This window comes from Ananas comosus, linkage group 10 (genome assembly GCF_001540865.1).
Source record: "Ananas comosus cultivar F153 linkage group 10, ASM154086v1, whole genome shotgun sequence".
Classification (NCBI taxonomy): Eukaryota; Viridiplantae; Streptophyta; class Magnoliopsida; order Poales; family Bromeliaceae; genus Ananas; species Ananas comosus.
This window is the reverse complement of record NC_033630.1, coordinates 2,780,313-2,793,833: the sequence shown is the minus strand read 5'-3', so window position 1 is coordinate 2,793,833 and position 13,521 is coordinate 2,780,313. Positions and strand designations below refer to the sequence as shown.

At 36.7% G+C, this 13,521-nt stretch overlaps 3 protein-coding genes and 1 long non-coding RNA gene across 7 annotated transcripts; 1 reads left to right on the top strand and 3 right to left on the bottom strand.

Annotated features, from left to right (window-relative positions):
- LOC109715962 lies at nucleotides 427-1,077 on the bottom strand. Its single transcript, XM_020241221.1, has one exon. The coding sequence runs from the start codon at nucleotides 1,044-1,046 to the stop codon at nucleotides 627-629; it is 420 nt and encodes a 139-aa protein (XP_020096810.1). The 5' UTR covers nucleotides 1,047-1,077; the 3' UTR covers nucleotides 427-626.
- On the top strand, nucleotides 3,458-4,975 carry LOC109715965. Its single transcript, XR_002217803.1, has 2 exons — nucleotides 3,458-3,562; nucleotides 4,317-4,975. It is a non-coding gene; the product is annotated as an uncharacterized LOC109715965 (long non-coding RNA).
- On the bottom strand, nucleotides 5,397-8,767 carry LOC109715960 (probable F-box protein At3g61730). Its single transcript, XM_020241216.1, has 8 exons — nucleotides 8,367-8,767; nucleotides 7,552-7,760; nucleotides 7,427-7,471; nucleotides 7,176-7,343; nucleotides 6,881-6,928; nucleotides 6,605-6,775; nucleotides 5,687-5,794; nucleotides 5,397-5,575 (listed from the first exon to the last, which is right to left on the bottom strand). The coding sequence occupies exons 1-8, from the start codon at nucleotides 8,591-8,593 to the stop codon at nucleotides 5,490-5,492; spliced, it is 1,062 nt and encodes a 353-aa protein (XP_020096805.1). The 5' UTR covers nucleotides 8,594-8,767; the 3' UTR covers nucleotides 5,397-5,489.
- Nucleotides 10,042-13,198, bottom strand: LOC109715961 (vesicle transport protein SFT2B). 4 transcript variants are annotated; one of them, XM_020241219.1, is made up of 7 exons: nucleotides 12,896-13,198; nucleotides 12,726-12,779; nucleotides 12,137-12,210; nucleotides 11,833-11,950; nucleotides 11,687-11,728; nucleotides 10,584-10,638; nucleotides 10,042-10,312 (listed from the first exon to the last, which is right to left on the bottom strand). In XM_020241219.1, exons 1-6 carry the CDS (start codon nucleotides 13,004-13,006, stop codon nucleotides 10,600-10,602), a joined length of 438 nt encoding a protein of 145 aa, XP_020096808.1. In that variant the 5' UTR covers nucleotides 13,007-13,198; the 3' UTR covers nucleotides 10,042-10,312; nucleotides 10,584-10,599. The 4 variants fall into 4 exon arrangements, with proteins under 4 accessions (XP_020096808.1, XP_020096807.1, XP_020096809.1 ...); XM_020241218.1 differs by having other exon boundaries at nucleotides 11,670-11,728; nucleotides 12,896-13,197; XM_020241220.1 differs by lacking the exon at nucleotides 10,584-10,638 and having other exon boundaries at nucleotides 12,896-13,193.

Sequence of the window (13,521 nt, the reverse complement as noted above, 5' to 3'; positions counted from 1 at the left end):
GTTGCAAAGGGAGTTGCTAGCTACTAGATTCTCCTAACCCATTAGTTTGTCTAATTAGCATGTTAGCTAGAGAGAGCGGACAATTGCACATGGGCAACTATATATGTATATAGGTGCCCTGGATCCAATCCATTAAATTTGTGATGAAATTATTTATTGCCATAAAACCTTAAATTTTATATATATATATATATATATATATATATATATATATATATATATATATATATACACTGAATATAGGAATTTGGAATGGTTAATGCATAATCATATATACCAACAATCTATATATATCATGAGAAAAGAGAAACTTAAACTAAAGCAACAACAAATAGAAAGAAAATTTATCCTAATTTCCAAGTGTTCAATTGGTACATATGATTAATTACACAAGTCATTGGCACATAGAGAACATCTCTCTCTCTCTCTCTCTCTCTCTCTCTCTCTCTAAGCATTCAATGGGAGGGGAGCACTACTTTTCTTTTCACATCTCCTCTCATCCCATATCGATCCCCCTCTTTCTCTCTATCTCTAACAACTATTTCCTGTGAGCGCGCAAAAGCCTACTGTACGACCCGAAAGATCGATCTGATAGGAAACAGCTCAGAAACAGTCGCGTAACAGCATTACTCCCACTCCTCAGGGATGCTCGCAAGCGCCGGCCGCCACCCCATGCGGCGCGGGACTCCGCTCGCAAGTCTACTCATTTCCATCGATCGCTTGAGCTCGCTCGCGATTCTCGACACGTCCTTCTCTCCGTGGACGCACATCGAGAGCAGCTGCGCCGCCTCCTTCTTCGTGAGCACCACCTTCACTCTAATGATCCCCTTCTCATGACCACCACCACCACCATCATTCATGTGTTGATCCTTTGAGAGAGCCATATTGGAGCCATTATTTGTCTCCTTTGCTACACGATGAGCTTTTGCCCTGGGCTTTTGCTTCAACTTATGGAGTTGGTTGAAGAAAACGGTGCAACCATGAAGCTTCTCCTTCGAAACATTAGGAGTAGCTCCATGAGCCATGCAAGGGAATGAGTTGCCCATGTATGTAGAGAGAGAGAGAGAGAGAGAGAGAGAGGGGGGGGCGGAAATGAATGGTAAGTGCTAACAAGTGAGAAGGAGGGGTTTATATAAATATAAAATGAGGGGAAATGATAAAGAAAGAGGTATTAGGTTTAATTTGCAAGGCTCAAAAAGTAGGGATATATTATATTTATATATATAAATATATAATAGCCAAAGGTGGACTGGTTGGTAACTTAGTCAAACGTAGGTTATTTTATTTTATTTTTATTTTCTTTGACAGTCACCATCGAGCAATAAAAGGAGGAATTTAACAAACTAGCGTGAAATTGAAGGATCTGAAATTTGTCACTGGGGAGTCCAAAAGGGGCAAAATATTTCTTAAGCTTTATAGAAAATATTATAAGAAGAGAGTGGATGCATGGTGCAAAGTGTCCTTTGATAGTTTTTCTATTTTGTTTTTCCTTTTTTGTGTCATGCATGAATAAGAAAAATAACCTAGTTTCAGTATATTTTAATCAGTACTTGTGATTACTATTATTTTATATAATTAGTTTGGCAATTGAGAGAGATAGGTAGCCCGTTATCCGCTTCGTTTATTTCATTTAGAAATAAACTTAGCTGGAAATGTGAATCAACTAGGATTCGAATATGGGTCTCGGATACTAACCACCAAATCTTTTGCCACTTGCTTTAGGGACCGTCGGTATATTGAATGTACTTGTTGGACAAAATTTCTCATAATAATGGAGTGATTCGACCTGACTTGGGCCCAATATTATAAAGCTGGCTAGTCCAGTTTCGATCAATTCGGCCATATTTGGTTGGGCTCGGTTCAGTCCAAACACTAATACATTTTAGAGATTTGCTCTTCTAAATTTCTAAAATGGTAATAATAATCAAAACCAGAAACAAGAACATTCTGAATAATCATTTCCACCGTTATTTTATAACACGACTAAACTATGAACGTTTCAATGGTGCTCATACTAATTTTTCTTTTTTTTGAGAGATAGGTAGCACGCTACCCGCTTCGTTTATTTCATTTAAAAATAAACTTAGCTAGAAATGTGAATCAACTAGAATTCGAACTTGGGTCTCGGGTACCAACCACCCAACCTTTTGTCACTTGCTCTAGGGACGATCGGTTACTCATACTAAAATTTGATAGCAAAAAACAACATTATATATATATATATATATATATATATATATATATATATATACTCAGTAATAAGTGTCTCATCAACCTATCTCAAAATATCTCTGGATTTGAGCATGTACATGTGAGATATATTGTGGATAAGGATTACGCTTCGTAAGCTTTGTTTTTAGCTAGCATTAGTAGCATGTTGTGTAGCCCCTTGTCACATGCATGTTACCTGAATTTATGCATCAAAACATGTGCCTGTATAATATGGTCTCATCCAAAAATTTAAAAAACAAAAAAAGGCACCTAATATCGCGGGTGATATTTTATTGGAACCTAACTAATCCTGTCTCGTGTGAAATAAATAGAGGCCAAGTTGTTGACATGCGTCCTCAAATTCCGGAACAATGTGTAAATTACACTACAAAGTTTTGTTTAATTAATCAACACCTTTTACTTACAAAAATCACGGTAGTAGGTAAGGGAATGAGTGGTGTGATAGTTATAAGTAAAAAAAAAAAAAAAGATTTTTATTCCAAACCGTTCATGGAGTTTGCCTGAAAATTTAGGAAAATGTTTCGAACTTTTTAGATTATAGAAATCAAGTCGTGGTGAACAATTTGATTCACTGATTTGGTAATGATATGATATTTTAGTCCTTGTTTTTCTATTAATTGTAACACTGTCATGTTATTTTTATATTAATGTCACATCATTATTCAATCAACTAAATTACCTTGTGAGATTTTATCATAGCAAGTTAAAATTTTGCGCAAAAAGATTATAGTAAGTTATGATTTCAAAACCAAATTACCAAGCATCTTATTGTTTGAAGATGGAAAGTGTAATTTATGGAAGCTAAAGAAAAGAATAAAAATGGACGAGTGGCCAAAAAGGGCACATGGCCCATAGAACGAGTAAAGGACTAAAAGCCCAGAAATGGAAATGGGCTAATATGAAAATATATTTTAATGTGAAACACTTTATATTGTTAGTAATAAAAATTTTTCGTAATATTAAACATGTGTCAAAAAAATGGAGAGGTCATCTACAATGTAAAGAAATTTCCCTGCACTGCTTCGTCGTTTAAGAAATGTTATTTATATAAGAGAGAAAAGGAAAAAATAAAAAATACCAAAAAGGGCATGAGTTCATGGTCATGGTTCATGAAACCATAAACGGTAGGTTACAATGCTGACGTGGTGCACCGGGTGCACCCGACCGCTTAACGGGAAACAAGAAATCGTGCACGCAATCTCTCTCTCTCTCTCTCTAACATTGAATTAGTGTTGTTTATTTTTTTAGTGATTTTTAAGCTAATGATCTCTGTTTAAGTTTTATTTAGGATTTGCTGCTTATTCGGATAAAACAACAATCTCCCAATCAGGTAAAAAAAATTGCTTATCTACAATTTTTCTAGTATTATCCTGCAAATCGAATAGGTTCGCTTCGCAATTCGATCTTGTTTTGTCAATTTTGTTCATATTTACTGAAAAGATCTGATCTTTTATAAACATGTTACAGTATTTACGTTAATCTGTGCTAATTTTACTCATGCAATTTTCTTTTGTGCGTGCGTGTGTAAAAGCCCGTTCTTACATATCAATTGCATGACCAAATTAATCAATATCGTTGTGGGCTAAATATAAGTATATAACATTTAAAGGGTGTGAAGAGTAGAGTTTGATGATAAGTTTGAATGACTCTTCCTTAATTTATTTCTGCACTACATACGAGATTCATCCTATTTGTATATTTTTTTTAGGAAAGAAAATAAAAAATTAAAAAAATAGTTTGCTTTTGATGCCTCAATGCAACCGTTGTTTCATGTCTCACATGACAAATTGGTCATACCATCTCCAAATGTGTGCCTCATTTAAGCGTGACGTAGACTCGCGACTGAACTAACTGCATGGTACTTTCATGCTATGTATTATCAGAATGTCTATTAAATTCATTATTATATCCATTAATTTTGACCAAAATGATCATTTGAACAGCATCTATATATCAAATGCAGTGAGTAATACATTGAGCTATTTATTTGTGCTAACTTTGCTGCCAAAATATGTCATCTTTACAGAATCAAAAAGAAAACTAAACCTCCACCTAAACATGATATTTGGATTTCCCTCGTATAGGAGCTGCATCGCAATCGAAGAAGGCATCTTCAGCATCTGTTGACAAACCAAGCTATAGGTTCCGATCAGATCATGTCCCGCCTGCATGGTTCAATACCGTCGCAGGCGGATCGAAAGGCCTCCCTCTTACCAAAGCGCACACCGCTCACTGAGGAAGAGATTGAGGCTATTTTGGTTTGTGAGTTTCTTTTTGTTTTTCAATACCTGTTTTCTTATTAAGGTCTAAGCTATCACGATTTGAAAGTTTAACCATTGGTTATTAGCGTTTTCTTGCTGCTTCTTTGCCTGGGATAATTAAAGGCGGGTTTTTTTTTTTTATTTTTGTAAGATCACTTGATGCTCTCGATCCGATCCGGCCTTATGATGTGGTTGTGGTTGGCTCATGACGAACACTTCGTTATCAATAAACCACATACACTGTTGTTCCTCTTGATTTGCCTACTCACAGTGACTCAGTTGCGCCTTTCTGATGCTAGATCACCTTGATGTCTCTCATTTATAACTGTTGAGAATTAATGTGGATTTTTTTCTTCTTCTTTGTCTTTAAGTTGTCTTTATACTTCACTTGTTTTTTTGTTTGTTCATTTCTGATGATTGGTGACGATGGTTCTGCTGTGTGCTATCGAAAAATTAATAAAAGAACTAAGCTGGTTTTAATATTTATGTTCACTTTCAGCTTTCGATGAGTCGATGATTATTTGGTTTTATACGAATTTATGTTTCCTCTACCCGAATTTAGACCTAATTTGTTGTCTAGCCACCGTGCATTTATCCAATGTTGCCGAGATACGGAGGGTTTCACCCTTCTCTTAAATAGTTAAGTTTCTTATGAAATTTGGCGTAAGGAACTTACAACTCTCTTGGACTAAAAAATGCCCAATTTTATTTACTAATTATTGGCAGAGGAAGCTACAAGAAAGAAGCACCGATAAAAAAAAAGGGAAACATGTAAAGAAGCTGTAAGTTCTCTTGATGGAGTGTAACAGTTGATTATAAGGGGGTGATTAACTTCCATTCCAAAAATCCCCTCGCCAATGTACTAACTTTTCTTTTCTTTTCTTTTCTTTTTTTGTATTTTGTTATCTTTTTTTTATGGGAGACAAAATATACTAAACATATGCGAAAATTAATGCAAGTTAAGAACGAACCTAAATTTGTTTCTGGTAAGAGCTCTTAAATGAGCTGCTGGGAGATTCTGATGGAAACCACCTCTCCATCTCCGCTGCCGTTCCTCATAGCTTGAAATCTCACGTGGAGTCCTGTTAGAGCGCGTGATTACTCTATTCTAACTTATTAAATTAAAAGTGAAAGAATTGAAAATATTTGAATTTAAATTCATTTTGTTTTGATGATATTTTTGAGGTTGCTACCATCGTTGGGCTGCAGATTGGTGTTGACGGCGACGGCGTGGATGGCCAGCCTCGCCTTCGGCTGCCAGTCGTTGGGCTGACCAATCCACGACTTCCAGTCCAAGACCCCTGTCCAAATCCGATGCTAGTATTACAATATTATGATTTACTGTAAGGATTTGATTAAATTTTAGGGATAAAATTTACGGAGACACCTTCATTTTCACTACGGATTCTAAATTTAATTCTAGTAACATTTTTTCAATGCAAAATTCGGTCAGCGTCAATTAAAAGCCACTGTTTCTCATAACATGATTAGGAAGTTTTTGAGCCGTTTAGGTGAATATAATTATAAATATAATATAGTTAAAAATACAATAATTATAATTATATATATTTTATTTAATTTGATGTTATAAAAATTATTTCAACTATAAATAATTTATTTGATTGTATATAGTTGAGAAATGCAATTATAAAATTTTATTACTTTACATATGTGGGTGGTGAAACTACCAACTATATAGAAAAATATTTATTTTTTATTTAAAAGTTTATTAGAGAGGCAAGTTTATATTTGGTTTAAAGTTATTCTCTCCTACCATTGCAGTTGAAACTGCAGTTAAATCGAGCCCTATTGATTGACTGATGAAGAGACTGAAAGCATTATTTTTTTGAGAGATAAATAGCATGCTATCCGATTCGTTTATTTCATTTAGAAATAAACTTAGCTGAAATATGAATTAACTAGGATTCGTACTTGGAACCTCGAATATCTACTACCAAGTCTTTTGCCACTTGCGTTAGAGACGATCGGTAGCTAAAGCATTTTTAATTTCAAAATGGTCTATAGTGGATCAATGAGGGTGCTTCGGTATAATTTTATATCGTAACTAATGAGAATAGAACGAAAGAAATGGTTAGTATGGGCATATACACCTGCGGTGGAGAGGGAAGAGAGATACGTGAGGTCGAAGATTCCGCCGACGGCGGCGGTCGATGGCTTCTCAATGCGGTGGAATGCCAAGTCCTCGTACTCCCAGCTCCCTCTCCTGTACCCTTCCTCCAGGAACAGCTCCGCGTGCCTCGCGTCCAGTACCTGCATCGTCCCTGCACCGCACGCAAACAGTGGTGATGCAATATAAAGCGCTGATTAATTACACCCCAATTGTCCAAAGTTGTTAAGTAGCGATATATGGTAGGACTCGTCTTCACCTTCGCACGTATTGAGGTTGCACACGGGGCACCGCACGAGCTGCAGATCTGAAGCGTCGATCGAGAAGACAAAAGAGATCCAACGGTCAGGAATAATTGTCGATGAATCTGATTACCTTATACATGCTTAATTGCACCACTTATTCCCAAAATACACCTGGTGTTCTTATTTTGATCCCCAATCTCTGAATTTTCTTAATTAGGTTCTTAACATTGATTAGTTATATGAGCATTGTCGCTATTACAATTAAGAGACCTTTTAACCAAAAAAAAAAAAAAAAAAGACGTTACGCACCGGCTATCCAGATTCCCGTGCGGGCGTTGGTTAACAGGCACGTGCCGGTGATCTGGATCGACCGCTCCGGATCGTCCCCGGGCTGGGGCAGCTTCTTGGGCAGCGCTAACGTCTCCGTCAATAGCACGAACGGCGAGTCCAAGAAGAACGACCCGATCCGCATCCAATCTACGACGGCCACATTAACGGCGTTAGAGTTCACAAATACGGACCAAGAGAGCTTGTAAACAACGATCATAACGATTCCTCACCGAGGTGCTTCTCCCTCTGACGGAAACAGTAGGAGTGGCTCCCATCTACAAGAGCAACCGACACGTGTCAGTGAATAGCTAGCGCAGGGGTGACCGTGTTGGCGTTGGTGTGAAGGAGACGATACCGAGAGCGGAGGCGTAGATCTGCTTCCAGGGGAAGGACACGTGTTGGGGAGTGGGGACCTGGAGATCGCGAAGGCACACGTGTTTCCATATGGTCTCCTCGCCGATCAGACGGTGGAACCAGCGGTTCACCAGCGCCAGGCGGATCAGATCCTTGCCGTCCAAATACCTCGCCACCTCCGTCCACACGTCCAACTCGTACCTGTTCTCACTTTGAAGTTTAAATTAAGGGGGAAAAGAATTAAAAAATGCCTATAATTCAATTTAATCCATCGTTAATTAGAATTTGAAATCGAAACTAGGAATCTAAGATGTAAGAAAACGGATCTATGTTTGAATAGAAGAGTACAGATCGGAAACAACTCTGTTACTACAAACGAGAGATCGAAGCTTGCTAAATGATCAGAGGTGGACTACGCAAGAGGTACATGTAAACAAAAGAAGATCATCAAGTGATCTCGATCTCTTTGAACCGTTTGATCTGTGAGAGCTCGAATTAAATCACGTAAGAGAAGAGAGATAAGATTCAAATCAGAGTAAAATTATCATCAGGTGCTCTGAAATCGGTGGTCTACGAACGGAAAAAGCATCTACTAGATCTGAAAATTTGGAATCAATTCAAGCTCAATTGCAGAGAAGGAGATTGAATTCCATAAGAAAATGCTCCTTAATCGGTTTGATTTCCCGGTCGCCAGGCTTGATCTACTCGCGCAGAGAATTTGAATCAAATCGCGAGATCCGATCTACTCTGCGCAAGTAGCTTGAATCAAGTACACGAATCCGATCACGGAGAGAAAGAGAGCGAGAGAGGCGTCACCAGTTGAAGGTGGGATGGGGGGAGAGGAACGAGAGGCGCGGGGAGGTGCAAGAGGAGATGGTTCGCTCCCTCTTCCTCGATCTGTGGATCGATCCTCCCCCTCTCTTCCTCGACGTGTGCTGCATCTCGTCTCCCTCGCACCTCTCTCTCTTCCTCGAGTCTCTCCTCTCTCCGGAAATCGCTGGAGCTCGGGGACGAAACAAGCAGCGCGATGGAGCGAGACCCATTCCTCCGCTCGCTACTTATATAGCCGCGGGAGAGCGAGGGTTTTTGAAAATTTAAATGGAGCGGCAGGTGCTGTAATTCGTGGGTTTTATAGGGGTACTTTTGTAAATTCGAAATCAAGCCTCTTTGTTGCCACGTGTCAGAAGCTAGGCTCCTTGTTAGATGTCCGACCTTTGCATATTCATGGAGGAAAAAATCTTATTATATGCACAAATTTTGTAGGGGCAGGATGATTTTGTCCCTCACTAATAATAGAAATGATTTTATCCCTAGAGCAAGTGACAAAGGGCTTGGTGATTGATATTCGAGACCCAGTTCGAATCTTAGTTGATTTAGATTTCCAGCTAAGTTTATTTACAAATGAAATAGACGGAGCGGGTAGCGTGCTAACTATCAAAAATAATAATAATAATAATAGAATAAATTATATTTTTGGTTTTTAAATTATACATATTATGTTTTCGCTATTTAACTTTAATTTATAATAATTTTAGATTTAACCTTTTAAAAGTATTACAATCAAGTCCCGCAATCTAATTTAGTTGACTAAATATTAACGCGTTGAAGTAATGTGATAGTGTTATGATTAAGGACGCAATAATAATTAAAATATTATATTACTTTTACGAGTTAGGCTAGAATACTATTGATAGCAAAAGATTCTTTTTGCTATTAAGTTTTTAATTCTTGAATGAAAAATTATAGAGTTAAGATGATATTAGTCCCTTAGAGTTAAGTGATCCCCTTAGGATTTAGTGGTCTCCACTGTGTTATAATATTTAATTCAATAGTTAGAAATGATAAAAGAAATTGATAAAAAGACTAAAAACTTAATAATAAAAAAAGTTTTTTGCTATCAATATTATTCTAGCCCAACTCTTACTTTTACATCATTAATATATTAATATTTAATCAATTAAATTGAGTTGTAGGATTTTATTACAATAATTTAAAAAGTTCTAACCAAAATTATTAGAAATTAAAGCTTAAAGACCAAAATTATAATTTACCCTAAATAACAAGATATTTTATATGTAAACAAATTTATGAACATGGTGAGCTAAAGAACAGATTTGGTGTGATTGAAAAAATAAAGAAGCAAATATAACTAGTAATGAAGCACATCCTCAATTTTGGAACAACTTTGACAACATTTCATTGTGAATAATGTTAAATTTTATTATTTGAATTGTCATCTTAGAGGTTAGAATTCAACCTCTGCTTATGAGTTTCAAATATAGGACTCAAAACTCTGGACTTCTGGGATGTTAGATTGTAAGTAGTTTAAAAAGTGTTATACCTCACACAATCCATCAACACATACTAACAGAACAAGATAGAGTCAAGTTCATTTGGCAATTGTTATTTGAGCCAGAACAAATGAAACAATAAGCCATGCATGTCAATCAAGTTATAAAAACAGTAGTGTATGTCATGCTTAACACCCTTGAAACCAAAAAGGAGAGCAGGAAATAAAAAAGGAAAAGCAAACAGGTTGAACAAACTCATCAATCAAAAGAATGAGAACAGGAAAGATTGGTACAGACTACAGATATATGTATACTTTCGGTACCAACAACCACTAGAGTTGCGTGTTTCATCAAGAAGAGGCCTTGATTAACATTATAGTATCAGCATCCCCCTAAAGCTCAGTATCACAAAGCCTTACCATCAAGTCCGAAACCATTCTTCGAGCAAAAGGGATGTAGCTCAAACTATACCTGAAAAGAAACAAAATATGTGACAAAAACTGTAAAGACCCTGCGAGAAAGTTTCAAACCCCCTTCCCCCTCAGAGTTCTCATCAAGTAGACTGGTGGAATTAAAAATGGGAAAAAAAAAGGAGGCTCATCTTTGCTGGGGAACTAAAATCTGCAGTTGTATTGACTGATAAGTGATAAGATGATTTTGGGGAAATATACTGATCACATTGATAAATATGAAAATGGGTCTATAATGCCAATATTAGAATAAACAAGAGTTGGCAACTTACGTCCAGAAATACCAAATCAACAACCCCTAGATATTAAGGTAATGCTTTTGGAAACCTGAGACACCAAAAGAGATCATTTGATGTTCGAAGGATGGAAACTAACATCTTGTGACAAAGTGAAATCCAAACTTACAGTCACACCAAGAATTTAGAGTAAGAAAATATACACAGCTATACATTTAGTCAAAAGGACCACAATCTGCAGGCAATATTTTTGGTGTAAATGATAATCCAAGATGGTGAGGCGAATTAGAATATTAGTTAACACAATATTAACCCTCTAGAAATGAGTGAAAATGGAAATTACATACTGCATCCAAGAGTTGTCATCAGAAAATTACTATAGTGGACGGAAAATTAATTTAAATAAATAATAGGTGCGTCAAATTGAATTTAATGGATGTCATCCTTGTAATTTAGAAACTTGGGCATTCCTCCTCCTCGGTCCTTATGACAGTAACCTCAAAAAGACAACTAGATTCAGGATAAAGGAAGAGAAAGGTCAAACAAAAGAGAGAGAAACAGAGTAGGAAGACACAGCTAGTCTAAGTTTTCTTGAGGACCAGTGAACGTGTCACATGATATTCAATAGATTAGCAATAGGAACAGATACAAAGCAGCTTGCTTGAAGTAACTGTCAGAGATGTTAGGTCTACTAAAGTGTAACATAAGATGCGACATGGTGTCGTATGAAAATGTCATGTAATGTATTATGTACATGCGATAAAGTCCAAGTTGTAGTCGAGAACACTCTTTAGGTTTTAGTATCTATGTGGCACATGTAAGAGCCAAGATGGTGTTTAAACTTTTTTTTTTTTTTGAGAGAGAGAAAGGTAGCATGCTACCCGCTTCGCTTATTCCTTTTAGAAATAAACTTAGCTCGAAATGCGAAGGAACTAGGCTTCAAACTTGGGATCTTAGATACGAACCATCAAGCCTTTTGCTACTTGCGCTAGAGATGGTGTTTAAACTTAGTTGCACGTTCACCTTTGTTTATCATTATGCATTATAAAGTAAAATATATGACCTTCAAATGAACTATAGCATCCAGAACATCAAGATACAGTAAAAGGCAAAGCAACTTACCAAATAAGAGCACAAACCTCACAAATAATTGCAATCAGTGTCAGCAGTTTGTTATGAATCTGCAGAAGACAACAATACATAATAAAGACAAATAAATATCAAGTATCAATTAGTAGATAAAAAGAAATTTAAAATTGAATGTCATTTATGAAATAAAACCCACCAGAAGAGCACAAAAAAGAGCCAGAACGACACATCCAATGTAAATAGCCGTAGCATAAACACGAACCGGGTCAAGCATCATCCTTGCTTGTTGTCCTGGTCCAATAAGGAAGGCTGTGCTGCCACAGAAAAGCTCAATTTTTCTTATAAGATTTCCAACTAAATCGGCAATAAAGGAAAAGGACAGATTAAAACGAAGTGAAAAATGAACTTCTTTTCCAAATTTAAACAATACTCTCATGGAATGGTTTAGAAAAAACAAGTAAACTTCTTTTCCGAAGTTAAGTTACAAGCAATTAGCTCACCTTCCAACCGCCATTATGTTCCCAAAGGTGAACATTACTGCAAATTTGATAGGTCTGGCAAAAACAATAAGTGACTGCGAAAGGAACATGAAACAAATTAGCATATTGCAACTGCCGACATACGCCAAAAGCAGCAATTATTGATGATTAATATTGTTTTCTTTTATCTGTAAGCTCAACTGGTCACGCTTTTCTCTTCTCTATGAGTTCATACAACTTTAACATCTCTAAGAAACATTTCCAATTAAACAGCAAAATAACATTCCTAAGTTTGTGTTCTGGAATAGTTTGTCAAAAGGGGAACCAAGGAAAAAGGGAACTCTAAATTAATAAAAAAGTACACATTAAATAGTAAGCTTTGTGCATAACATCCTTTAGCTGGAAAGCCTATGGGTGTAATAATTTGTCATATTGAGATAAAAATTAGCATCAATCCATGTTTCCGAAACAGCAATAATGCCGATTAAGTAGTCATTAATCTTCAGAAATTACCCAAAAAAAAAAATCAAATCACCTCACCTCGAACAACTAGAAATTATAAAAAATATATATCGAAATTAAAAAAATAAAAGAAAATTTAGCTCGATACCAAGAGCATAAAAGCCAATCCAGCAACCAAACACGCCGCAAACCCATATATCCTCTGCAACGAAAACAACAAAACGAATCAAAAACTACCATAATTACACCGAACAAAAAAGGAACACATAATCTAATCCTAGGTTCTTCTCCTTGAAATCGAGCTCTCGTAGGTTATACCTGAAGCGGAGAAAGCGAGCACAGGCCCTCGGATTCGCCTAAGAAACCCTCCTCATCTTGCTCTTCGTCCCCTCGGAGGAGGGATCGATGGAGCCTATTGATCGTCTCCATTGTCGACGCGATCGAAGAAGAAGAAGAGTGGGCGGAGAGGAGAGATCACGCCATTCCCCGTTGTTCGATCGATCATGGGGGGCGGGGGGGTGAGGGAAAAGCGAGTGAGCGACCTCGCAATCGCATTACACGGTGTTTCTGCGTACTCGCGATGAAGCTCAGCGTTATCATGCTTCGCGTTGGAGACTTTGTGAATCGATCTCAACCGTCCGAATAATCTTTTATTACGGTTTAAAAGAGTGAATAATAAAATCAAAATTTAGATAATTAAATTTATATTAATTTTTAAAAAAATTGTTATATAACTATTTAAACTGTTTATATTATTAATATTAGTATATTAATGATGTATAATAAAAGTAGAATTAGCATACGCAATTCAAAAAATAAATGGAAAAATTCTTCGTCCGCAATCAGATCGACGGCGCACTGTGTACGCGCAGACACCGTGTAAGTATGTAACGGATCGCCGACACCCAACGCTAGAACGGTACAACAAGTCAAATTACGATCAT